A 27,993-nucleotide genomic window follows, 5' to 3' on the forward strand; every position below is an offset into this window, starting at 1 on the left:
CAATTGAGAGGGAGGAAATAGGTATGCAATAATTGGCATATGTTCAGATCAGTTTTGGCCTTTATTCACTGGAAAATGGTAACACTCATTGTGTTTTTTTTTTCATGCATCAGTTGTTTTAGAAGCCATAATCAAGGCGGGGCCAAAATTAATCCTAATGAGCGACAGTAATGGAAGAAAACCGCTTCATTTTGCTGCATATTTGGGTAACCTAGAAGCAACACATTACCTGCTACAAAAATGTAAGAGCAATGCAACTAGAAGAGACAAAAGAGGTGAACTGCCTATTCATTTGGCAGCACTTGAAGGCCATGTTGACATCATTCACGCTTTGCTTCAGTATCCCACCCAAGCTGAGGAGCTGCTTGACATGTCTGGTTGTAATATTTTACATATTGCTGCTCGGAGTGGAAGATATAATGTGTTCCATTATGTTCTCAACAATCCAAATCTCGACTCCCTCGTAAACATGAAGGATAAATCCGGAGACACGCCCCTGCATATTGCCACCAGGAATGATCATGCTAAGATAGTCAGTGCCTTAACCTGGGACCAGAGGGTCGAAACTAAGGCGGTTAACAACAAGGAAATGACAGCTCTTGATGTTTTTTATGAAAAAAGGAAACATAAACTATCTTTTGCAAAGGTATGTATGTACAGTTAGTTAACTATCTCACAATGTGTTTTCATTGATGGAAAACAAAGGAATACATATATTTCCCCATCTTTTTGCAAAGAATACAATCCTAATATATTGATATCTCTGTGTGGGTTTCAGCATTTGACTTTGGCTGCTCTACATGCTGCATCTGTTCCTCAAAATTCAGATTCAGATAGAAAGGTGAATGTCAACTTGAATGTCTTTAAGGAAAGAGTAAACACTTTCCTGGTTATGGCAACTCTGGTCGCCACAGTAACTTTTGCAGCTGGTTTCACCATGCCCGGTGGCTACATTAGCTCTGAAACTAGCAATGAATTGGGCATGGCAGCGATGTGGAAAGACACGGTATTCCACGTTTTTGTTTTCTGCGACACTATAGCCATGTATACTTCAATCCTTGCTGTCACAACTCTCATATGGGCCCAGTTAGGTGATATTACCTTAGTTTTCTCTGCCCTCTACATTGCGGTACCGTTGCTTGGTGTTGCTCTGATCATGATGTCTATGGCTTTCACAGCTGGAGTTACCATAGTTCTTAGCAAACTCAGATGGCTCCAAATCACTGTGCTTGCCATGAGTACATCTTTCATTGCCCTATTGCTTCTCCTCCTGATTCTTTTGTGCGCACCACTCGGTGCAAGGAGTCGGATACTACGGTATCTTTCTTACTACCCATTTTGCTTGCTCGTATTAGTTACTAGCACAAAGCCGAATCACTGAAGGCTGAGGCACCACCTATTCCACATTGTGGCTCTATATCATATCTAGTTATTTATGTTTGGTATGTACTTTTAAGGCTGAGGCACCACCTATTCCACATTGGGTTTGAGGCTATGCTTGTTTGTTGGGTTGAAGGCTGGGTTGGAGGCTATGCTTGTTTGTTGGGTTGGAGTCTATGCTTGTTTGTTGGGTGTGGAGGCTGCGGTTGTTTCATGGGTTGGAGGCTGTGATTTTTTGCTTGAGTTGGAGGTTGTGGTTCTAGGTTGGGTGAGAGGCTGTGGGTGTTGGTGTGGATGATTGTTGGGTTGGAGGCTTTTTGCATTTGCCCTATGATTGTTGTTGCTCATGTGTTGCTAATTGAGATGATGCTATTTATGTTGCTGCTATTGATTTGTGCTTTTGATATTGAGCTGATGCTAATTCAGAAATGTTATTGATCTGTTCCATGTGATGCTTTGCTATGTGTTAGTAAGCCACCCCTCTTGTTAGGTTAGGAGGCTTATGTGTGACTTAATTTGCTCCCTATGATGAGTTGCTAGTACTAATCTGTTATGCTTTGCTATGTGTTACTAAGCCACCCCTCTTGTTAGGTTTGGAGGCTTATGTGTGACTTGATCTGCTCCGTATGATGAGTTGCTTGATCTGTTCCATGTGATGATAAATGCCCTTATGATCGTTACAATTATCCGAAAAAATGCTAATAGTACTTAGTATAGCACGTGAGGAATGGCAAAACGTTACTATTTAATTGTGAAATTAATGAATTCTAATATGCACTGATAATATGATATGCAATTACACCAAACGATAAACCAACGCCAACAATCTATAAAATTTACTTCATGCCTAATGTTTGGCAGATTGTCAAACATGCATTTAATATCAAAGTTAGTGATATTTTACACATTGCTCTTATCATAAAATAATTGACTGCAATTTATATTAATTACTCCCTTCGTCCCACAAGAATATACACTCTTTTTTTTAGTCCATCCCACAAAAATATACATTTTCTAATTTTGAAAACTATTTTCGAATGAGGTGTGACACAAATTTTAAGAAATGTAGTAGAAAATGAGGGGAAAAGGTAGTTGGAAGGTGAGAAAGCGAGTTCAATTAGTTTTATAGTAAAATGTAAATGAAATAAAATTAGTGGAATAGACGAAAATGACAAAATTGGACACTTATTGGTCGACAGAATAAATATAATTTTAGCATATATTGTTGGATTGATTTAGAAATAATCCCATTGATATAAGGCATTCAAAAAAGAATATAAAAAATTACAAGATCTATAAATACCACATATTGAAAAATAGAGAGAGTAGTGTATATAGAATATTGTTAACTGTGACATATGTATAGAGAGAGGGTTCTCTCTTTATCCAACATCAAAGTACCGTTAGAGATAGGCTCCTCCATCTTCATCCTTCAGGCATCACCTGGCAGTGCCATTGATACGCTCGGATTTTGCACTATTTTAATGTCATTATTTGATCGTTTTTTATGTCAAAGTCACGTTACATGTCCGTTATTTGCATATTTTATCTATTTTTGTATTTTAACGTGTTTTGTGAGAAATTTGCATATTTGAGTCGGAAAAGGGAGTCAAAACGCGAAATCTGAAAATCTGGAGTTTCAGGCAGCGACCGCCGGCGCTCGGCGACCATCATTCTGCAGCGGTCCGCCTCGGAAATTCTATGCATGGAACGAAGTCACGTTCGGCGACCATCGGAGAAAGTGTGGCGACCGCCACAGACAAGTCAGAAAGTCTAGACCAACGTCTAGCGGTGATGTTGAATTCATGGGCGAATGAAGGCTTTTTGAGGAAGACAGGACGGATGCCATGGCGGTGATTGAGGAGTTCGCCACCAACAATGGGGATGGTAGAAAGAAAGACACAACTCTATAGAAGTGGCCGAAGAGAACTCCTTAGCAAAGGAGTTGGCCGAACTCAAGGTGAGGGTGAACTAAATGGACACGTAGAGGAAAGAGGATCCGGTTCCACCAACCTCCATCATTGTAGTTGCCAAGCCCGATATTCCAACCCCCAAAGTGGAAGATGTCAACTACATGCAAATAGGAGGTCCCACAAATCTTATAACAATTATCGCTCTAACCAGGAGGCAGTAATTTCAATAATTATAATGGGAACCATCTTCATCCTAACCTTTCGTATTCTAATAATAATTTCTTGCAACCTCTGCAGAATTTAATGTTAGCAAAGGAGGAGTAGTTGAGCCCCCCAAATAGAAGTATGACCAAGTTATTATGAAAATATTGGAGATGATCGCACAAGATAGGAAGATCAATGACACCAAGATTGGAGTTGTTAAGGCGAGATTAAACAATCTCGAGCAAGGGATAAGTACAATTTCAACTGCCATCACAAATATCAATACTCAAATGGAGCAGGTCCAAAAGAAATTTGACGAGGAAAAGGCAAAGGCAGCAGCACAAGTAGATGATATAAAAAAGAAGTGGGGGGCAAAACAAAAATTTGGAGTCTGCCCAACACCTAGCGAACTGCCGTACGCTCCATTTCAGAACTGCCGGTTCCGATTTTAGAAAATGTGGAACCGGAATTGAACCATGAGCCTATTTCACTATTTTGGTTTCGATTTCGGATCGGAAACAGGCGGTTCCGATTCCATTTTCGAACTGCTGATTTTCAAACGGTGTTTCACGGTTTTGAACCGCCGGTTTCCAGCGATTTTGGCTCGATTTCACGGTTTTCCGGCAGTTTTTCGTCGTGTGGAACCGCCTGCCCAGAACAGACGGTTCCGACACAATTTCAGAATTTTGGAACCTGAACCTAAACCGAAAACCTTGGTTATCTCTATCCGCAGCGGACCGCCACTGGGCCACATAATGCAGTCTGCCCGACTGCCGACGGACCGCCGCAGACTCCGCGGCGGGCCGCTACTGACCAGGCAGAATCATCCACGTAACAAGAGCTTGTGCGGCACAACGGGATTGTACTCCCTTACAGCCGAAGAAAAAATTCAAGCTTGAAGAACAATTCAAGCATTTCCTTAACATGTTTTGTAAGATCCATACTAACATCCCTCTTGTTGAATCGTTGCAAGAAATACCCAAGCATGCGAAGTTACTTAGGGAGGCAGTGATGAACAAGAAGAAACCAACATAGGCCGACCTTAAGTTACCACTTCATTGCAGCGAGATCATCCAAAGAGAGAGGGCAGTGAAGCAAGGAGACCCGAGGTAGTTCATCATTGGGTGTAGGATTGGAGAAGGGAAGGTTGACAAAGCCCTTTGTGATCTAGGGGATAACATTAATCTCATGCTGCTGAAATACTACAAGAAACTCAACATTAGGCCTCTCAAAACACTGATGTAAGTTTAAGGACCATCAAAACAGTGGGCATGATTGACGATTTCTTGGTGAAGGTAGATGATTTCGTTTTTACTGCCGACTTTATTGTTCTTGATATAAAGGTATATAATAATGTCCCTCTAATCTCAGGCAGTTCTAGCCACTTCCAAAACTTTGAATGACGTAGGTCGGGGCGAGATCACCATCAATGACAGTGACAACTATAGTTGTTCAACCTACAACTATAAACAAAGGCGCTTGTTAGGAGGCAACCCAATTGTGTACTTTTCTTTAATTTCCTTCGGTTTTATTTTTCAGTTCTTTAAAAAAAAATTAACGAGTGGCGCCAAAAAACAGGGCCAAGGGCGGGCCGCAGCGGACTGCCAGAAGACGTCGTTTTTCGCTTAGTGTGTGGCGGCCAACACCACGTCTCACGGCGGTTGCCACGAAGAGGGCACACACGAATACACATATCAAAACAAACGGGCTAAATACACTATACACAAAATACGCACACTATGCACACATTGTAAATCAAAATACAGTCACTACACACAGTACAACCCAAAATACACACTTTATACACAACATTGTAAATCAAAATACACTAAATTTAAAATACATTCAGTACAACCCAAAATACACACTTTATACAGAACATAACCTAAATATAGATAGTACTTCAAACACATTATACCCAAAATACACACAAAATATACAATATGAGCACTACATGCACGAATATACAACAACACAAAACATACACACTTCAAATATTGTACATAATACAAAATATAAACACACACTTTACACGTACATAATATACAACACATATATTCCGCACACTTTACACAAAATATGCACATTATGCCCAAATACAAGCATTACACCCACATTTACACACAACACAAAACAAACACACTTCAAATGGTACATAGTACACAATATAAACACACACTTTACACATAGTATACACACGATACACCCACAATATTGCACATTATATACAACAGATACATTAGGAAATATATACACTACGCACACTTTACACAAAATACCGACACTAAGCCCAAAATACAAAAAGTATACAAAATTTACCCACTATACTCACGAAATATACACATTTCACATACTACTCTACACTCACTAAAAACAAAATATACACGTACGGAAAATACATATAGCACACATTATGCACAAAATACAAGCCGTACACATACACTCACATCACATAATACATACACAAAATATAAACACACAGTGCACATACTAATCACAAAACAAACGAACTATATACACTATCCACGAAACAAACAAACAAAACACATTTACTCTACAAAAAGTATACACGCAATATACACAATATGCACAAATTACGCATTACACACACTATGCACAAAACACACATTGCAAATACTACTATACACCCCACTATACACAAAATATACAAGTACAAAAAATACACAACTCACACAATAAACACATTATACGCAACACAAAATACACACTGTGCACATACTACTCTACACACACTATACAAAAAATACAAGCATTAAACCCACAAATACAAACAACACAAAATACACGCATATCAAAACCAAAGGGCTAAATACACTATACACAAAATACACACATGGCACACCGTATAAACACAATGTACACATACAAAACATACACACATACGCCACATCATATACAACACATACATTACGAACTATATACACAAAATACGCACACTTTACACATAGTATACGCACAATACACACACAATATTGCACATCATATACAACACATACATTACGAACTATATACACAAAATACGCACACTTTACACAAAATACAAAATACCGACACTTGGCCCAAAATACAAAAAGTATACAAAATTTACCCACTATACTCACGGAATACACACATTTTACATACTACCCTACAATCATTATAAACAAAATATACACTTACGAAAAAAACGCAAATAGCACACACTATAAACACATTATGCACAAAACACAAGCACTGCACATACACTCACATTACATAATACATACACAAAATATAAACACACATTGCACATACTTATCACAAAACAAACGCACTATATACACTATACACAAAAGAAACAAACTAAACACATTCACTATAAAAAATATATACATGAAATATACACAATATGCCCAACTTACGCATTACACACACTATGCAGAAAACACACATTGCACATACTACTTTACACCCCACTATACACAAAAAATACAAATGTAAAAAACATACATACAACTCACACCATAAACACATTATACACAACACCTACTCTACACCCTCTATACAAAAAATACAAGCATTACACCCACACATACAAACAACACAAAATACACATCAAAACAAACGACTAAATACACTATACACAAAATAAACACATGGCACACCGTATAAAAATAATGTACACATACAAAAAATACACACATAGGCCACACCATAAACACATTATGCACAAAATACAAGCATTGCATCCGCATATACACACCCTACAAATACCACTCTACACACACTATACACAAAATACGCACACTATACACACATTGTAAATCAAAATATACTAAATTTAAAATACATTCAGTACAACCCAAAATACACACAAAATACACAATATGAGCACTACATGCACGAATATACACACAACACAAAACATACACACTTCAAATATTGTACATAATACAAAATATAAACACACACTTTACACGTACATAATATACAACACATACATTACGCACACTTTACACAAAATATGCACACTATGCCCAAAGATACCCACTATACTCACTGAATACACATTGCACATACTACTATAAACAAAATATACACGTACAGAAAATACACATATAGCACACACACTATGAACACAGTATGCACATTGTGCAACAATTATGCATAAAACACCAACACTACACATACACTCCCATCACATAAACAATACACATACATTACGCACTATATATACAAAATATCGACACCATGCCCAAAATACGCAAATCATAGAAAAAATACCCAATATACTAACACAATCACACATTGCACATACTACCCTACACTCACTGTAAAAATAATATGCACGTTATACAAAGCATAACATTTGAAAATGTACATAGTAGTTTAAAATACACACATAGCACACATTATAAACACTTTATGCACAAAATACACGTTGTACACAAATACAAGCATTACACCCACATTTACACACAACACAAAACAAACACACTTCAAATGGTACATAGTACACAATATAAACACACACTATACACCCACAATATTGCACATCATATACAACAGATACATTAGGAAATATATACACTACGCACACTTTACACAAAATACCGACACTAAGCCCAAAATACAAAAAGTATACAAAATTTACCCACTATACTCACGAAATACACACATTTCACATACTACTCTACACTCACTAAAAACAAAATATACACGTACGGAAAATACATATAGCACACATTATGCACAAAATACAAGCCGTACACATACACTCACATCACATAATACATACACAAAATATAAACACACAGTGCACATACTAATCACAAAACAAACGAACTATATACACTATCCACGAAACAAACAAACAAAACACATTCACTCTACAAAAAGTATACACGCAATATACACAATATGCACAAATTACGTATTACACACACTATGCATAAAACACGCATTACACACACTATGCACAAAACACGCATTACACACACTATTGCACATAATATACAATACACAATACACACACATTATTGCACATAATATACAACACATACATTATGCACTATCTATACACAAAATACCGACACTATACCCAAAATACGCAAAGCATACAAAAAATACCCACTATACTCACGGAATACATACATTGCACATACTGTAAACAAAATATACACACTATACAAAGCATAACCTATAATGATGCACATACTGTAAACAAAATATACACACTATACAAAGCATAATCTATAATGAAAATATACATAGTACTTTAAAATACACACATAGCACACATTATAAACACATTACGCACAAAATACACGCACTGGAATACAAGCATTATACCCACATATACACTCAACACAAAATATACACACTTCAAATATGGTACATAATACACAATATAAACACACACTTTACACATGGAATACATACTATACACACACAATATTGCACATAATATACAATACATACATTACGCACGATATACACAAAATACGCACACTATACACAAATTACCGAATCTGGGCACAAAATTTCACATACTACTCGACACTCACTATAAACAAAATATACACGTACAGAAAATACACATTATGCACAAAATACAAGCACTGCACATACACTCACTTCGCATAATACATACACAAAATATAAACATACACTGCACATACTAGTCACAAAACAAACGAACTGTATACACTATAGACGAAACAAATAAACAAAACACATTCACTATACAAAAAGTATATACGCAATATACACAATATACACAAATTCCGTATTGCACACACTATGCAGAAATCACACATTGCACACACTACTTTACACCCCACTATATACAAAATATGAATGTAAAAAAAAATACAAACATAGCTCACACCATAAACACATTATACGCAACACAAAATACAACCTATGCACATACTCTACACACACTATACAAAAAATACAAACATTACACCCACATATACAAACATCACAAAATAAACACATATCAAAACAAACGAGCTAAATACACTCACTATACACAAAATAAACACAATGTACACAAAGACTTTACATAAAGTACACGCACAACGAACAACACACAACGCACAACGCACAACGCACAACGCAAACGCACAATATTACACACACTATAAACAAAATACACACTATAAAAATGTCTAAAAATGCCAACATTGAGACTTGACGCACAACGCACAACGCACAACGCACAACGCAAACGCACAATATTACACACACTATAAGGGTCCGTTCGCTTTCCCTGTAATGGCCATATAAGCCCTCAAAACTACCCAATAACCACCGTTCGGTTTCCATGCATGAATACTTGAAAGCCCAAGCAAAACCCATTGGCCCGCACTGTTTGCTTCATAAATGAGCTGTTACTTTTCTTCCAAATTTGGTGATATAAAATTCTAATGAGGCCAGAATCGGATGAGTTGTTGAAGAGAAAGACTAATTTGTCCCTGTGAATTTAGAATCACCTCAAATCGTCTCATTTTGAAACGAGGCAACTCCAGCCCTAATTTCGGTGACAGATGGCGCCCAGCACACAACGTTCACGACCGGCGACCTCCATTCCATCAATCAACAGTAAGGTTCGGAACAATATTGTTCGATTAATGATCTCCTCCATCTTTTTTTTCTGATTATTTGGTATGCTATTGTGCGTACATAGTCCATTTGGTTTCGGCGTGTCGACGAGAATCCGCCGGTGTACTCGTTCCAGCCGGAGGTTCAACCGGTCCTCAAATGAACAGGTGTACACGTTCGGAAGCGCCAAAATGAACCACCCCTTTTTTCGCTCATCCCACCCCTTTGTTGCTCATCCCGTCATTTAGAGACTGAAGGGTAGAATTGGGAATTTATCATATGAGTGAGAGCTTGTGCTTCATTTCCGACCATAGTGGAGGCCCAAAACAGAATGATTTGACCATAACCGAACGCCATTTTTGCAACATGTTAGTGGGCCACGTCTGATACAAAACTCCCCTAATTCTTATCAAGTATTTTTACATGACAAATGCTATATGGAAAAGCGAACGAACCCTAAACAAAATACACACTATAAAAATGTCTAAAAATGCCAACATTGAGACTTGACAACATTGGCCGGAAACATATTTTAAATATCATTTTTTAAATATCACACAATGACAGAATTCAGAGTACACATACCATAGCCTCATAAACAGCTTCTGCCTCCTCAAACCTGACGAATAGAAAATGCAAGATATTAGCAAGTCATATATGGAACCCTATCATCCAAAAAGCCACAGTAACTTATCTGTGATGAGACTATCAAGAGTACTCTCTTTAAGTGCATAAGCAAGCCTCTTGTTCTGAAATGGCAGCAACAAAAGTTGTTTCGAAAAGTCTGCAACAAAAGTGATAACAACTTCAAACCTGATTTAACACCCCAACAATCATCAATATCAACATGACTCAACAAAAGCAATAACAACTTACTTGCATTGGAGTATATAGGGTTCAGGACATATTTACAAGATCATGAAGAGGCTGAAGTCAAAATTCTTCGCAACCTGCTAGAAATGATAACAATTGTGAGGATCTCATGGAAACAATGCTGAAGTGGTATGTCAAAAATAGCATAATAATTGTCTTATTAGCCCGGCATGAAACTAGTCTATCAGCATCTACTACTATGTCATCCATTGTGCTGCCCTCGGGGTCAACAATTGCTTGTGCCAATTCATGGCACACAACTTTCATTCCTCTAACCGTCTGGAAAAAAAAACAATAAGTCTCTCAAAAGAAAGCTATAATTGCCCAAATAAATGTAGAAATGACATTGGACAAACAAAACAGAATCGGAGGTATTGTCAGTAGACAACATTAAGACGAAAAATTAGAAAAATAGATAAACAAAGTTCTGATTCAAGCAATAAGAAAAGTGCTAATACAATTTTGAAAAACAATTCATTTTGTGAGATCATGTGAATATACAAATTATGAAGGTTATGCAAAGGTCTTAACAGAAGCAATTCTATAAACATTTTTAGATATTACTAAACAGCATTGACCACTCAGTCTTGTTAGATTTTAAAAAGAGGGCAGTGCATATGCTTCCTTTGTAATGTACAAACTTTCAAACTAAAATCCAAAAGTTATTTACACAATTAGCTAGTTAATGTGTAACCAATAGATTAAATGTGATTCAAAGACTATTTATTCACCATATCTAATAATAAAAAATTATCACACTATTTGGTTCTTTGGACCACTTTTTTCAAAAAAATTATCACAATTTGGTTCTTTGGACAACTCTTTTCAAAAGCATCGAGGAACAAATCTGGGCAGCTATCTCAAGGACATACCTAATCTTTTGAAAAAGCATTTCATTGAAAAATACTCCTCATCTTTACCCTATCCCCAATCAGACTTAATAACTACATTTTGGCACATCATGCATAGGTATTTAATCAAACATTGGATACTGGTTAAGATAGTACATATTTAAAAAATATTCAATTCAAGTCAAAACAACCAGAATCATTTGCAATAGACTTACATACACACACATACACATACACACACACACACTATACACAAATATACACAATGCACGAACTATAAACACACAACACATACTGCACGAACTATAAACAAAATACACACACGATAAACAAAATACACACTCTATAAAAATGTCTAAAAATGCCAACATTGAGACTTGACAACATTGGCCAGAAACATTTTTTAAATATCAGACAATGACATGACTTCAGAGTACACATACCATAGCCTCATAAACAGCTGGTTTGTGGTCTTTGTCCTGCTCGAACCTGACGAATAGAAAATGCAAGATATAAGTAAGCCATCTAAGGAACCCTATAATCCAAAAGCCATAGTAGCTTAGCTTATCTGTGATGAGACTATCAAGAGTATTCTCTTTAAGTGCACAAACAAGCCTCTTGTTCTGACCTAAAAAGTCTGCAACAAAAGTAATAACATCTTCAGACCTCATTAACACCCAAATAATCATCAATATCATGACATGACTCAACAAAAGCAATAAAAACTTACTTGCATTAGAGTATATAGGGTTTATGGTTTAGGGTTCAGGACATATTTGCAAGATCATGAAGAAGCACGAGTGAGGCTGGAGTCAAAATTCTTTGCAGCCTGCTAGAAAAGACAACAATTGTGAGGATCTCATGGAAACAATGCCGAAGTGGTATGTCAAAAATAGCATAATAATTGTCTTATTAGCCCGGCATGAAACTAGTCTATCAGCATCTACTACTATGTCATCCATTGTGCTGCCCTCGGGGTCAACAATTGCTTGTGCCAATTCATGGCACACAACTTTCATTCCTCTAACTGCCTGGAAAAAAAAACAATAAGTCTCTCAAAAGAAAGCTATAATTGCCCAAATAAATGTAGAAATGACATTGGACAAACAAAACAGAATCGGAGGTATTGTCAGTAGACAACATTTAGACGAAAAATTAGAAAAATAGATAAACAAAGTTCTGATTCAAGCAATAAGAAAAGTGCTAATACAATTTTGAAAAACAATTCATTTTGTGAGATCATGTGAATATACAAATTATGAAGGTTATGCAAAGGTCTTAACAGAAGCAATTCTATAAACATTTTTAGATATTACTAAACAGCATTGACCACTCAGTCTTGTTAGATTTTAAAAAGAGGGCAGTGCATATGCTTCCTTTGTAATGTACACAGTTAGCTAGTTAAGACGTACCCAATAGATTAAATGTGATTCAAAGACTATTTATTCACCATATCTAATATTAAAAAATTATCACACTATTTGGTTCTTTGGACCACTTTTTTCAAAAAATTCTCACACAATTTGGTTCTTTGGACAACTCTTTTCAAAAGCATCCATGAACAAATCTGAGCCGCTATTTCAAAGACATTCCTATTTCTTTTGAAAAATCATTCCATTGAAAAATACTCCTCATCTTTACCCTATCCCCATTAACTACATTTTGGCACATCATGCATAGGTATTTAATAAGACATTGGATACTGGTTGATATATTACATATTTAAAAAAAAAATTCAATACAATTCAAAACAACGAGAATCATTTGCAAAAGACTTACACACACACACACACACACACACATACACATACACAAACACATAGACACACACTATACACAAATATACACAATGCACGAACTATAAACACACTACACATACTGCACGAACTATAAACACACTACACACACAATAAACAAAATACACTAATGCCAACATTGAGACTTGACAACATTGGCCAAAAACATTTTTTAAATATCTGACAATGACATTACTTCAGAGTACACATACCATAGCCTCATAAACAGCTGGTTTGTGTTCTTTGTCCTACTCGAACCTGACGAATAGAAAATGCAAGATATGAGCAAGCCATCTAAGGAACCCTATCACCCAAAATCCATAGTAACTTATCTGTGATGAGACTATCAAGAGTACTCTCTTTAAGAGTATAAGCAAGCCTCGTATTCTGAAAAGTTTGCAACAAAAGTAATAACAACGTCAGACCACAATTAACACCAAAATAATCAATATCATGACATGACTCATCAAAGAAAATTTACAAGATCATGAAGAGGCACAAGTGAGGCTGAAGTCAAAAGTCTTCGCAACCTGCTAGAAATGATAACAATTGTGAGGATCTCGTAGAAACAATGCCGAAGTGGTATGTCAAAAATAGCATAATAATTGTCTTATTAGCCTGGCATGAAACTAGTTTATCAGCCTCTTTCACTATGTCATCCATTGTGCTACTCTCGGAGTCAACAATTGCTTGTGCCAATTCATGGCACACAATTTTCATCCCTCAACAGCCTGTTGGAAAAAAAAAGTGAGTTTCTCAAAAAAGCTATAATTGCCCAAATAAATGTAGAAATGACATTGGATAAACAAAATAGAATCATAGATATTGTCAGTAGACAACATTATGAAGAAAAAATAGAAAAATAGATAAACAAAGTTCTAATTCAAGCAATAAGAAAAGTGTTAATACAATTTTGAAAAATAAATCATTGTATGAGATCATGTGAATATATAAATTATGAAGGTTATGCAAAGGTCTTAACAGAAGCAACTCTTTAAACATTTTTAGACATTACTAAACAGCATTAACCACTCAGTAATGCAGTCTTGTTAGATTTTAAAAAAGGGCAGTATATACGATTCCTCTGTATTGTACAAACTTTTCAGACTAAAATCCAATTTTTTTTACATAGTTAGCTAGTTAAGATGTCCCCAATAGATTAAATGTGATTCAAAGACTATTGATTCATCATATCTAATATTAAAATTTATCACACTATTTGGTTCTTCGGACCACTTTTTTCAAAAAAATTATCACACTATTTGGTTATTTGGACAACTTTTTTCAAAAGCATCGATGAACAAATCTGAGCAGATATTTCAAGGACATACTTAATCTTTTGAAAAAGCATTCCATTGAAAAATGTTCCTCATATTTACCCTATCCCCAATCAGTCTTAATAACTAGTACATTTTTGACACATCACGCATAGGTATTTAATTATATACCTGTTCAGGAGAACCATATTCTATGATTCCCAATGCTTCATTCCAGTCTGTGAAAGATGATAAGACATTGGATACTGGTTGAGATATTACATTCCAATCCAATTCAAAACAACTAGAATCATTTGCAATAGACGTACAGACAGAAAACTCTTAACAACAAAGAAAAGCATATGACATAGACAATTAACACATCAATTACCTTCTCAACCAAGTAAGGAAGAAAGTTGTTGCATCTGCTTTTGTCATAGTGTAGCCCTCATTTCTCAACAGATCCAAAGCTTATCGAAGTTACAGAAGATCAAGAGTCAAAAGATCCGAGATAGTCTAAATATGATAGATAAGAATTCTCAATACATATATATTCACTGACTATAACATCATCAGAGAATCATTAACAATTTGTAATTTTAGCTATTCCACAAACAAACTGAATAAACAAATGTTCTAGTAACAAGTGTCTTGAGAACACTCATCAAATATGCTACCACTCATTTCTTTTTCAAAAGTATCATATGATAAATTCAGACAGACAAGCACTCGAGCATGCTGACAAAAAAAAACAGACAAATTACTAAATTCCAATTTACCTTTAATACTATATCTAAGACTTCAATCACCTCTCTTCCCATGGATGGAAGAGCCTGTATATCATAAACAAACAAAAGGTTAAAAGAAAATTTTAAGTTACACAATCAAACCTAGAATTTATGTTGGAAGAACCTTTTGAAACATCTCAATGCCATCAACTTGCTTTTTGAAAGTAAGCACTTAAGAGCCTCTGATGCAGATCCTCTCGAAAGTATTGCATGACATCATTCTGTTTGAGAAATAAACAAAGTCACTTACTAGCATCTATAAAGAATGCAACATATCATAACATACAAAAAAATTACATAAGCCACACAGATGCCAAAACAAGTCAACATTGATGGTATGTTACCACTTACCCAAACCCAAAAGCTGACAAAAGTTCTAAAAAAGTTGTATGAAGGCTAACCCACAATATCAATAAAGAAATCTTAAAAGAGATCAGAAACCTCTAGATTTCATTCTTCACTCTTGTAATATGCACATCTAAACAACAGAAAAATATTTGTTAGGAAAAATGTCACAGAACTCAAATTCATAAATAGATAGCTGGAGGGCAACTAACGACCAAGTCGATCAATTTGAAAGTAGAAATCCTTGATCAGAAAGGACTTAACCATCTTCTGATTGACCTGTAATTATTAACAATTAAGTTTGTTTAGATGATGACTTTGGAATCACTTAAGTGCACATAGTTAAATATGTACAGACTACTACTAACCTCTGGTTTTTTCTTAATGTGTTTGGCAAGATGAACATAATCTAATGTACTGAGTGTCCCTTCTAAACAGAGGGAGGAAGGTGATATCGTAGCAATTATACATGTCTTTGTTTCCCCTGCCAAAGAATCTTTCAGCAACCTCGTTAACTTGCTATCTCTGATATTTCATGATACATAGATGACAAACTTATGTAAAGTATGATATTCACACAATTATCTACCTGTAGGGTATATGATCAGAATATTAAACTAAGGAATTAATGACTCGACCAAGAGTCAGCAAACTTTTGTTTATCTCACCGGCTTCCCTTGCTCTTCCATGCTAAAGAAAATGAAATATACTATATTCAAAACATTTTTATCGTATTGTAATGAAAAATAATTGAATTGGGCTTCCAACTTAAATTTTGAATCAAGTTGGTTGGTGAGTCCATTCAGAAAAGGCCAAGAGAAAAGTCTAAGCACAGATTTCTAACCTCTCTAGCACCGGAACGTGAAATATTCTCTGATCCAGCCAGGTCGACTAACTTTAGCTTCCCACATTTGATCATCTCCTCTCCTTCTGGATCACACTCATTGATATGAATAGCGATACATAATACAGAGTGAGAACGGCTGCTCTGTTTGTTCAGAAGGGTCTCTGCTGTTCTCGTCTTGGTAAAACCTTTCTCTAAGATCTTATATATTTCATCAGCTGTTGACACAATCTCGTCTTCAAATCCCCTAACAAAAGTTCCGCCTTTGCCATCCTCCAAGAGAGCTACTGGATTCTTTGATTTGTCTTTTATGAATTTCGAACATTCACCCGGCACCAAAACATCTGTTATTTCCACATTGTAAAGTTCTAAGAATGTGACCTTCAGGCTGTGCTTAGCATTTTGAGCTTCTGAGATGTCAAAAATTAGTCTAATGGCTCTTGGAATAACCCCAACATCACTTGGGATATCACCATTCTGCAATGAGAAGAGTTTAATCAGCATACCATTTTACTAAAGATGGAAGCATAGGGGGTACTAAAGTTCAAAGACTCAATATCAAACCTTTTTTCTTGACCCATCCTCCGTAGTATAGGCCTGCCCAGGTCTAGTTTGCCCGTAGGCAAAGATGGTAGAAGTATAGGCATCCAGAACATCAAATACAATGGGACACACTGCTTGATCGTACAAATCCTTTTGCTGGGATGATGGACCAAAGACCTAAATATAATACAAATATAATATTTCATTCTTTTCTCTTATAATATGTACCTCTAAACAACACAAAAATATTTGTTAGGAAAAAAGTCATAGCACTCAATAAAGTAGATAGTTGCAGGACAACTAACGACCTTGTTTTAGTCGACCAATTTCAAAGTAGAAATCCTTGATCAGGAGGGACTTAACCATCTTCTGATTGACCTGTAATTATTAACAAGTAAGTTCGTTTAGATGATGACTTTGGAATCACTTAAGTGCACATAGTTTATTATGTAAAGTCTACTACTAACCTCTGGTTTTTCCTTTATGTTTTTGGCACGATGAGCATAATCTAATGAACTGAGTGTCTCTTCTAAACCGTGGGTGGAAGGTGATATCGTAGCAATTATACAGGTCTTTGTTTCCCCTCCCAAATAATCTTTCAGCAACCTCATTAACTTGCTATCTCTGATATTTCACGAGACATTTTAGATGACGAATCTGATGTTAAGTATGATATTCACACAATTATCTACCTGTAGGGTATATGAGCAGAATGTTTAACCGAGGCATTTATGACTCGACAAAGTGTCAGCAAGCTTTTGTTTATCTCACCGGCTTCTCATGCATGAAAATAAAATATACTATATTCAAAACATTTTTATCATATTGTACTGAAAAATGATTGCATTATGCTTCTCGTGAGTTCATTTAGAAAAGGCCAAGAGAAAAGACTTATCACAGATTTCTAACCTCTCTTGCACTGGAACGTGAAATATTTTCTGAGCCAACCAAGTTGACTAAGTTCAGCCAAAGTATTTGATGCAGCTTTGAGGGTGTCACCATCTCGTTCAGCAGTTAAGATTGCGACAAGTTGCAAGGATTTTAACGGACTACTTATCTGGCAAGAGGAACACATGGAAAGGTATAGCACACAAAGACAACAAAGCACTAGAGACTCAATTCCATCAACTTGCTTTTTGAAGTCAGCACTTAAGAGCCTCTTACTAACATCTACAAAGAATGTAGTATATCATCACATGCAAAAAAATTACATAAGCCACACAGATGCCAATGGTTGGGCCAGAATCAATGTTGCACATAAAATTGCGGTTCATGCAAAACCTAGAACCTAATCGAGGATTGAGCTAGGCCAAGGGGTGGACAGATTTTGCAAAAGTAAGAGACAGCATTGAATTGCCTCAATCTTAGGCTATGTGGGGAGTTGACAACACCGGCAAGAAACATTTTTCAAATGCCAAACAATGAGCTCAGAGTACACATACCATCAGCTACACTCCCCTCAGTGGGTACAGAACCCACAGCCTTTGGAACAGCTCCTGGCTCGAGCTCCTTGTACTGCTCAGACCTGGTAAGCAGAAAATGCAAGATATAATGATCTCGATTATAAGAAAATTCATTTCATACAAGTTGCATTTTAAATAGAGACTGAGAGCTGCATATGTTAAATAACAAGTACAGCAGGGAAGATCAGCGTACACCATTATAAGAAATCATCCAAAGTATAAATCAAAAATTATCCAAAAGTAAAAACCTCTTGCAATCTTTGCTTCTTTATTTCATTTAGTGCTAAAACAGTCTCGCCAGCCCAGCTAGGGTGTCATTGCAGATGCTTTCTTACTGAGATGCACTTCGGTGACAGTAGTAAAGAAGTCCATGCCAAGGACAGCACAAACATCGTGAACTGTGCTCACAAGTCAGTAACCTTGTTCAGCCCGTCACTCTAGAAAACCAAGAAAGACAAGCCAAGAACAATTCACTGTTTAGACTTTAGAGAGACAGTCCGATAGCATTTAACAAACTCGGCATGTAAAAAAGAAGTCACCTTTTTCTTTTGAAGATCTTGAGGCTGAGCATTAAACTCATCTAATTTTTTCATGGATAGATTGGACTCATCAACTGAGATATTCTCAACCTGGACACTAGTTCCAGCAATCTCCACAGATATCTTCTGTATTTGAGATTGAACATCAGAATAGCTGTTCCTTCTTCGTTCCTGACGTCTTGTCAGGCTGCAAAAAAGTACACAAACCAAACATTGTAAATTTTACTAATTGAGATACTCTTCAGCAAGAATAATTTTACACATGTGCCACTCGCTTGAGATGATTACCGCATTACTATAAAATCTAGAGCTATAAGAAAATGACATTATCGAACACCATGAGGTCCATCACTTACAATTCTGACATAAGTCTTTTTCTCCAAAAGCTGATAAGAGATTGGTGAGTTCAACTCTAGCATCTGCCAGTGTCTGAAGAAGGTGGGCATTAGATTTCACAGCCAGGTCAACTTTTCTCTTATACACATCCAAAGTACTCCTGATCTAAGCCTATAATGACAAAGGTTAAAACATATTCCTATAAAAAAGTATCAGATATTAAGTATATAACAAAATCAGAAGCCAAAAACCTGAGTTTGGAAGAGCAGAAGGATCCCCTGTCAACCCCCAATCATTTCAGACACTTCTTTTGTCTGACATCATCCAGATTTTTCTGGAGACTTCTCCAAAAGGTGTCATACCAACCATCTACATAACATAGATGTCAAAACAGCTAACTTGGAAATTTAAAAATAATGAGATGTAGATGGAAAGTATTGAAATAATTACCTTGGAAATAACCGCCAAAGCTGAGAAAACTGCATTCCTCACAACAGGTGTTCCATCATTAAAGGACTGATAATCCATACAAGATCAATTTAGAGAACACAAAGTTGCTAAGGACCCATCATAGTACAACGATAAATTAAACAATTTGAATAGTGGCTTAACATAAAAATTAGTTCATGCTTTTTGCAACAATGTACATAAAGCTAAGAAAAATCTAGAAGTGAGATATAAAGTTATTTACAACGGAGCTACTCAATTAGAACAATATGATGATTCAGAGACATATTATTGATAGAAATATCAATATCAGGTGTGAAAGAAGTAATTGATTAAAAAATCAAAAATAATCATGCATGATTGAGAGAACACATTACGCTACTAACTAACCTCCATGCATGTGGGAACATATTCCTTGTGAACCTCAAGTATGGTCGCTTGGTTACTGTTTCATCAATACAAAATGTAACACAGCTCAACGCCAACGATCTTACAAGACGAACTATGTTTTTCACTGCCACCTTCATATCTGCAAGAAAACTAATAATCAGTAGGATTAAACCTGCAGAAAGAACTCTCTCATAACGAAACATTATAAACACTACATCTTCTTTTGTTCCTCGAGCAAACATGCATATAATCAATTGGTTCAAACAATAGGTAAGCCGAATTAGGTGATTTTGTGGTAATTTCAAAACATACTTCCAAGTAGGTAGCGGAAACTATAGGAAAACGCATTCATATATTATGCAACTTATGACTGGTAATTCCAGTGCCCGAGAACACTTCATTTAGATAGCATGTGATCAACAATGCAGCACAAGGAGGCTTGTGCATCTTGATGTCAATGATTGAGGCAAATACATGAAAATTTGTGAAACTGCAATCACTTAAAATGTCCAAAATAATAAAAGTCAACCTAGAACACACTGCAAAATGATAGAAGACAATAAAAAGTTAAAAATCGGATAGTTTAGGAGAAAAGGCTAGAAAGCAAACAAGATACTACTTCTAAGCACAAGGAAATGATATTATTGCAGAGGTTAAACAACAATTCAGAACTGAAATAAAGGAAGATCATGCCTTCAACAGTGTCAGTTAGACTCAAGCATCCGGACTTGTGCATTGCCTGAAGAGTTTGGTAACGGCCTCCGTTGAAGTAGGTTTCTTCTCCTACAATTTCTCCTACACATCGTCACCAAATATCAAGCTCATGTTAAGCAATGATCAAAACTCACATATGCATTTACAAACTCAGGGAGTGACTGGACTGAGATTTTATCTTATTAACTCTAAGGGCTGTCGGCTGTCGGCTCTATTCCAATTCCAATTAGAATAGGAAATAATCGCAAAATCTAAATATGACATTTGTACAATTTAAAACACATCTATTATCACTTTTATGGGGCATTGTAATTTAAAAAATAATATAACAAAGAACTGGACTAACCAGTAGTAGAGGCAATAAGAAGCGACAACGGGCCGAAAAATGGGTTCTCCGGAAATGGGTGCTAGGATCCATAGCAAGGTTGCCCAGTGCCTATATAGCTTCAACTGCAACCATAATGTTTTTTTTCTTTTTGGTTGCCCTTTTTTTCATTCTTCTTTTTCTTTTTCTTTTCCTTTAATTTTTTTTCCTTTTTTTTCTTTTTTTCCTTTTTTTTTCTTTTTTTTCTTTGTTTTCCTTTTTTTTTCTACACTAATGTGTACATCTGTGATAACCTGCAAAATTCAAAAATGTGGTGCAGGTAACACCAATTACTTGGTCACGATATTAACACCAAGAATATGTTCTAGATGAAATCAAGAAAAACCTAGACTAAGTTGTAGACTTGTGGTCAAGGAAACTTTAGCATACCTTCTTTAATGTTCGACAAAGTTCTTAAAAATCACCGGGAGCAATCTTTTTCGTGGATGCAAGTTCGGTCTGTTCAGCACAGCCTCTTTCCTCTCACACCATTTTGAAGCTTTCTGAAAATATAATACAAAAAGTATGAATAAAAGGCCACATTAAATTATTTTTTAATAGTTGTAATAGGCAAATGACAAAGATAGGACACTTACCACCTCTTCCCAAAATCCAGACTTCTCCAAAGGCTTCAATATATCAATTGGACCGACAAGGTCATCATACTCATCTATCTCCTGAGGTGCTGACAGGGAAGATATCTTAGACTCATAAAATACGACCATAAATATAAGCCTCTAAGGTAAAACAACAAGAAGGTATAATAGCAGTATCATTTACAAAGCCAGCTTCAATTTTTAAAGCTTAAGATGGTTGGGCCAGAATCAGTGTTGCACATAAAATTGCGGTTCATGCAAAACATAGAACCTAATCGAGGATTGGGCTAGGCTAGGGAGTGGACTGAATCTGCAAAAGTAATTGACAACATTGAATTGGCCCGATCCTAGGCTATGTGGGGAGTTGACAACATTGGCCAGAAACATTGTTCAAATGCCAAAAAGAGTTCAGAGTACACATACCATCAACTACACTCTCTTCAGTGGGTAAAGAACCCACAGCCTTAGGAATAGCTTCTGGATCGGGCTCCTCGACCTGCTCAGGCCTGACGAATGGAAAATGCAAGATATAATGATCTCAATCATAAAATAATTCATGTTATACAAATTCCATTTTAAATAGAGACTTTGAACTGCGTATGTCTAATAACAAGTATAGCAGAGAAGATCAGCATACACCAGTAGCATAATAAGTATAAAAAATTGAGACACTTGACCAAAAGAACATAGTGTTGTATAAAATCTAAGTAAGAACTAAGACTGGATCACCTGCATGGATCTCCCACAGTTAAAACAATAGCTATCAAATCGACTATGTAAGACTATGCAAATGCTCTCAAACACTGTCGTCGGAGTGATCAACAAACTATGCAACATAACATTCTTACAAAAGGAAGACTCACAACATCAATAGAATAAGAACACTACAAAATTAAAATAAAAAACTATGTATCCACTTCTTGGAGACATTCTCGTAACTGGCCTTGCTAATATGAGAGAAGATGAGTATTACGATTATACAGGTCTTTGTTTCCCCTCCCAAATAATCTTTCAGCAACCTCGTTAACTTGCTATCTCTGATATTTCAAGAGACATTTTAGATGACGAATCTTATGTTAAGTATGATATTCACACAATTATCTACCTGTAGGGTATTTGAGCAGAATGTTCAACAAAGGAATTTATGACTCGACCAATTGTCAGCAAGCTTTTGTTTATCACACCAGCTTCCCGTGCTCTTCCCTAGTAAGAAAAGAAAATATACTATATTCAAAACATTTTTATCATATTGTAATGAAAATTGATTGCATTATGCTTCCAACTTAAATTAGTACTCCCTCCGTCCAAAGATAAATGACTCATATTCCTTTTTGGGACGTCCCAAGATAAGTGACTCATTTCCTTTTTTGGTACCCTCTCTCTTACTTTTTCTCTCTACTTTATTAACTCTCTTACTTTATTCACATTTCACTTTACTAACATAACCCCATTTCCTTAAATCTTGTGTCGAAAAGTTTGTGGTCACTTATCTTGGGACGGAGGGAGTATCAAGTTGGTTGGTGAGTGCATTCAGAAAAGGCCAAGAGAAAAGACTTAGCACAGATTTCTAACCACTCTTGCACTGGAATGTGAAATACTTTCTGAGCCAACCAAGTTGACTAAGTTTAGCATCCCACATTTGATAATCTCCTCTGCTTCTGGAGTACACTCCTTGATATGAATAGTGATAGAAAATACAGAGTGAGAAGGGCTGCTCTGTTTGTTCAGAAGGGTCTCTGTTGTTCTCCTCTTGGCAGAACCTTTCCCTAAGATCTTATATATTTCATCAGCTGTTGTCACAATCTCATCTTCCAATCCCCTAAGAAAAATTCCCCCTTTCCCATCCCCCAAGAGAGCTATTGGTTTCTTTGATTTGTCTTCTATGAATTTCGAAAATTCTTCCGGCACCAAAACATCTGTTATTTCCACATTGTAAAGTTCTAAGAATGTGACCTTCAGGCTGTACTTAGCATTTTGAGCTTCTGAGATGTCAAAAATTAGTCTAATGGCTCTTGGAATAACCCCAACATTGCTTGGGATATCACCATTCTGCAATGAGAAGAGTTTAATCAACAAACCATTTTGCTAAAGATGGGAGCGTACTAAAGTTCAAAGACTCAATATCAAACCTTTTTTCTAGACCCAGCCTCAGTAGTGTAGGTCTCCCCAGGTCTAGTTTGCCCGTAGGCAAAGATGGTAGAAGTGTAGGCATCCAGAACATCAAATACAAATCCATGACACACTGTTTGAACGTACAAATCCTTTTGCTGGGATGATGGACCAAAGACCTAAATATAATACAAATATCATAGTATCAACACCAACAACTAGGGAAGCTAGAGCGAATTTTAGCTGCAGCTATGGAAAACCTTCACATATTCCTGTATAAAACTATCTCTAGTCCTTCCTACATGAAAATCAGAAAACCAAGTTTTAAATAAACCATGGTAATTGATTAACACAAACCTTTTCAAGATCTGAAGAATGCTTGGAAACTTCGGTATTCATGTCACCAATTACCGATTGAGAGTTACCATCAAGTTCTCCAGCTAAATCTCCTAAACTCTTGATTCCCGAGCCATACTTGGTTTTCAATATCACTAGATGATCTTGAAGTTGTTCAGCAGCCTATTAGTACAAAAGTTGAGAGAGTTAATAAATTCAGTATCTAACCATTTCATAAACCACAAGTCCTTGTGCATGTATGCACCATACCTCTATCTTTGAAGATACAAACAGATGCATATCTTCTTCCATTGCTTTAAGGTGATGTTCTTGCTGCGTGGTGGCAGATGCTACCGCCTTATGTAAGATATCAAACTGTTGAGCCCTCTATGGAACATAAACGACATTATAAATAAACAATATTTGATCTGAGACAATATACTTGGGAGTTTTGATGTAAGTATTCTGACCAATTTCGGCGAACAGATTAGAGACATCTGATTCAGCAGTTTCCAGTTCCTCTCGGAGGCCAAGTGCTTGTTCCCTCTATCGATTTCCATATGTTTGATATTCTCTAACATCACCTGAAATGTTTGGCATAATGTATGCAAAATTCAGGGTATATTTCTCTTATAACTTCCAAGAAAAATTTACTAAGTTTAATAATACTCCACACTAAACCTTTTTCTCAGCCTCATCCTGGAGAAAACGATCTTTTGGTACATAGATTTCATTATTTTCTCTTGTAACATGCACCTCTAAACAACACAAAAATATTTGTTAGGAAAAATGTCATAGAACTCAATAAAGTAGATAGCTGGAGGGCAACGAACGACCTTGTTTTAGTCGATCAATTTCAAAGTAGAAATCCTTGATCAGGACGGACTTAACCATCTTCTGATTGACCTGTAATTATTAACAATTAATTTCGTTTAGATGATGACTTTGGAATCACTTAAGTGCACATAGTTTATTATGTAAAGACTACTACTAACCTCTGGTTTTTTCTTTATGTTTTTGGCAAGATGAGCATAATCTAATGAACTGAGTGTCTCTTCTAAACAGTGGGTGGAAGGTGATATCATAGCAATTATACAGGTCTTTGTTTCACCTCCCAAATCATCTTTCAGCAACCTCGTTAACTTGCTATCTCTGATATTTCATGAGACATTTTAGATGATGAATCTTATGTTAAGTATGATATTTACACAATTATCTACCTGTAGGGTATATGAGCAGAACGTTCAACCAAGGCATTTATGACTCGACCAAGTGTCAGCAAGCTTTTGTTTATCTCACCTGCTTCTCTTGCTCTTCCCTGGTAAAGAAAATAAAATATACTATATTCAAAAACATTTTGATCATATTGTAATGAAAAATAATTGCATTATGCTTCCAACTTAAATTTTGTATCAAGTTGGTTGGTTAGTTCATTCAGAAAAAGCCAAGAGAGAAAAAGCCTTAGCACAGATTTCTAACCTCCCTTGCACCGGAACGTGAAATATTTTCTGAGCCAGCCAGGTCAACTATGTTTAGCTTCCCACATTTGATCATCTCCTCTCCTTCTGGAGTACACTCCTTGATATGAAGAGTGATAGAAAATACAGAGTGAGAACGGCTGCTCTGTTTGTTGAGAATGGTATGTGATGTTCTCCTCTTGGCAGAACCTTTCTCCAAGATCTTATATATTTCATCAGCTGTTGTCACAGTCTCCTCTTCCAATCCCCTAACAAAAATTCCCCCTTTTCCATCCTTCAAGAGGGCTATTGGTTTCTTTGACTTGTCTTGTATGAATTTCGAACATTCTTCTGGCGCCAAAAGATCTGTTATTTCCTCGTTGTAAAGTTCTAAGAATGTGACCTTTAAGCTGTACTCAGCATTTTTAGCTTCTAAGATGTCAAATATTTGTCTAATGGCTCTTGGAATAACCCCTGCATCACTTGGGATATTACCATTCTGCAATGAGAAGAGTCTAATCAACAAACCATTTTGTTAAAGATTGCAGCATAGAGGGACACTAAAGTTTAAAGACTCCATATCAAACCTTTTTTCTTGAGCCACCCTCCATAGTGTAGGTTTTCCCAGTTCCAGTTTGCCCGTAGGCAAAGATGGTGGAAGTGTAGCCTTCCAGAACTTCAAATACTATGGGGCGTACTGCTTGATCGTATAAATCCTTTTGTTGGGATGATGAACCAAAGACCTAATTTTAATACAAGTATCATAGTATTCATCACAGACAACTAGGGAAACTAGAGCAAATTTTAACTGCAGCTATGGAAAATTTGGAAACTACTGAACATCAACACATATATACTCCATACTAAACTACAGAAACAAATAGAAAGAGAGATTTTATTTATTAACACAAAATGGATCGAATGAATACAAAGTATGAGCTGAGACTTATATATACTACCTACACTATACACGTGATGTAAACTAGCTATCAACTGACTAACTAATCCAGCCGGCACCAATGGTCTTCTTCTGTTTCCCTTCTCAAGAATCACTGTGTGTTGCATTTCTCATATATATGTCTTCAACTCTCTCTAGTCTTTCTTATGTCTTCAATTCTCTCTAGTCTTTCTTATGTCTTCAATTCTCTCTAGTCTTTCTTGTAGTAAATTGAGCAAATTAGGTTTTCAATAAAAAAAAGAAAACAAAGCAAACATAGAGTCATACCTTGTCAAATAGGAAAGTCCATTCAATTTGCATATTTGCAAATAAAAGAAAAAGAAAACAAAGCAAATGTAGGGCCATACCTTGTCAAATAGGAAAGTCCTTTGAATTTGCTTATTTGCAATACTCTGAACCAAACAAACTTCACTTCTGCTGTCATTGCAAGAAATCACCATAGGTGTATGGAATCTAGCCTCATCATCCTCACTCAAAGGCCTATCAATAAAACACAAATTACAAAAGAAACAACGTTACAACTAAACTATTAATGAACTAAATTAATTTCTAACCTGCACCGCACAATGACCCGTACATTGACGCATCTATCTTTATCGTGCTTTCCACTGCAATTCCCCTCCCCCAATCGCGGATTTCTCACCGCCCGAGTTGTTTGTAACGGTGATATACACACCATTCCGCCGCTGCCTCTTCTCCGTGAAGCTTCGTAGTCACTGAAAATCTCTAACTCAAGTAACCTACTCTTTCTCGGCCTCTCGCTTCGTAGTCGCTGAAAATCAGGGTTTTCATACAACAGAATAAGGGTTTTCATCTAATTTGAATTTTGAATTAGGTCATAGTGAAAACCCTTTAAAGTTTAAACGCTTAATAATATACGGGCCTACCTTTTTATTATTATGT

General features: G+C 36.2%; 2 protein-coding genes across 9 annotated transcripts; one reads left to right on the plus strand and one right to left on the minus strand.

Moving 5' to 3' along the window:
- The first annotated feature begins 157 nt into the window (after window positions 1-157).
- Window positions 158-2,035, plus strand: LOC148930745 (protein ACCELERATED CELL DEATH 6-like). Its single transcript, XM_089068963.1, has 2 exons — window positions 158-646; window positions 779-2,035. The coding sequence occupies exons 1-2, from the start codon at window positions 158-160 to the stop codon at window positions 1,379-1,381; spliced, it is 1,092 nt and encodes a 363-aa protein (XP_088925089.1). The 3' UTR covers window positions 1,382-2,035.
- LOC125213632 (kinesin-like protein KIN-5D) lies at window positions 365-27,991 on the minus strand. 8 transcript variants are annotated; one of them, XM_089068958.1, is made up of 47 exons: window positions 27,645-27,987; window positions 27,438-27,570; window positions 26,720-26,875; window positions 26,155-26,631; window positions 25,896-25,993; window positions 25,671-25,827; window positions 25,512-25,581; window positions 25,357-25,433; window positions 25,146-25,259; window positions 24,946-25,062; window positions 24,697-24,858; window positions 24,360-24,518; window positions 23,803-24,279; window positions 23,336-23,433; window positions 22,654-22,736; window positions 22,231-22,319; window positions 22,025-22,137; window positions 21,617-21,888; window positions 21,250-21,351; window positions 20,557-20,695; window positions 20,170-20,235; window positions 19,971-20,088; window positions 19,740-19,890; window positions 19,384-19,570; window positions 19,093-19,281; window positions 18,824-18,906; window positions 18,291-18,438; window positions 18,074-18,155; window positions 17,849-18,005; window positions 17,690-17,759; window positions 17,403-17,558; window positions 16,839-17,315; window positions 16,584-16,684; window positions 16,363-16,490; window positions 16,210-16,273; window positions 16,001-16,127; window positions 15,774-15,870; window positions 15,641-15,694; window positions 15,253-15,331; window positions 15,054-15,100; window positions 14,087-14,336; window positions 13,818-13,992; window positions 12,540-12,840; window positions 12,253-12,446; window positions 10,962-11,237; window positions 10,671-10,869; window positions 365-496 (listed from the first exon to the last, which is right to left on the minus strand). In XM_089068958.1, exons 1-17 carry the CDS (start codon window positions 27,902-27,904, stop codon window positions 22,030-22,032), a joined length of 2,835 nt encoding a protein of 944 aa, XP_088925084.1. In that variant the 5' UTR covers window positions 27,905-27,987; the 3' UTR covers window positions 365-496; window positions 10,671-10,869; window positions 10,962-11,237; window positions 12,253-12,446; window positions 12,540-12,840; window positions 13,818-13,992; window positions 14,087-14,336; window positions 15,054-15,100; window positions 15,253-15,331; window positions 15,641-15,694; window positions 15,774-15,870; window positions 16,001-16,127; window positions 16,210-16,273; window positions 16,363-16,490; window positions 16,584-16,684; window positions 16,839-17,315; window positions 17,403-17,558; window positions 17,690-17,759; window positions 17,849-18,005; window positions 18,074-18,155; window positions 18,291-18,438; window positions 18,824-18,906; window positions 19,093-19,281; window positions 19,384-19,570; window positions 19,740-19,890; window positions 19,971-20,088; window positions 20,170-20,235; window positions 20,557-20,695; window positions 21,250-21,351; window positions 21,617-21,888; window positions 22,025-22,029. The 8 variants fall into 8 exon arrangements, with proteins under 8 accessions (XP_088925084.1, XP_088925087.1, XP_088925083.1 ...); XM_089068961.1 differs by lacking the exon at window positions 365-496 and having other exon boundaries at window positions 2,845-10,869; window positions 19,740-19,812; XM_089068957.1 differs by lacking the exon at window positions 365-496 and having other exon boundaries at window positions 2,845-10,869; window positions 16,363-16,478.
- Window positions 27,992-27,993: the final 2 nt, after the last annotated feature.

Source organism: Salvia hispanica, chromosome 3, assembly GCF_029641045.1.
Source record: "Salvia hispanica isolate PSC_SH4W2 chromosome 3, Shi_PSC_v1, whole genome shotgun sequence".
NCBI classification, from domain to species: Eukaryota; Viridiplantae; Streptophyta; class Magnoliopsida; order Lamiales; family Lamiaceae; genus Salvia; species Salvia hispanica.

Coding starts and splice junctions, on each gene's coding strand:
- LOC125213632 (XM_089068958.1), bottom strand. CDS start 27,904: ATGAAAACCCTTATTCTGTTGTATGAAAACCCTGATTTTCAGCGACTA. Junction 27,571..27,644: donor CGGGTCATTGTGCGGTGCAG/GTTAGAAATTAA, acceptor TTTTATTGATAG/GCCTTTGAGTGAGGATGATG. Junction 25,828..25,895: donor TCTGCTCATATACCCTACAG/GTAGATAATTGT, acceptor ATGAAATATCAG/AGATAGCAAGTTAACGAGGT.
- LOC148930745 (XM_089068963.1), top strand. CDS start 158: ATGAGCGACAGTAATGGAAGAAAACCGCTTCATTTTGCTGCATATTTG. Junction 647..778: donor ATAAACTATCTTTTGCAAAG/GTATGTATGTAC, acceptor TGTGGGTTTCAG/CATTTGACTTTGGCTGCTCT.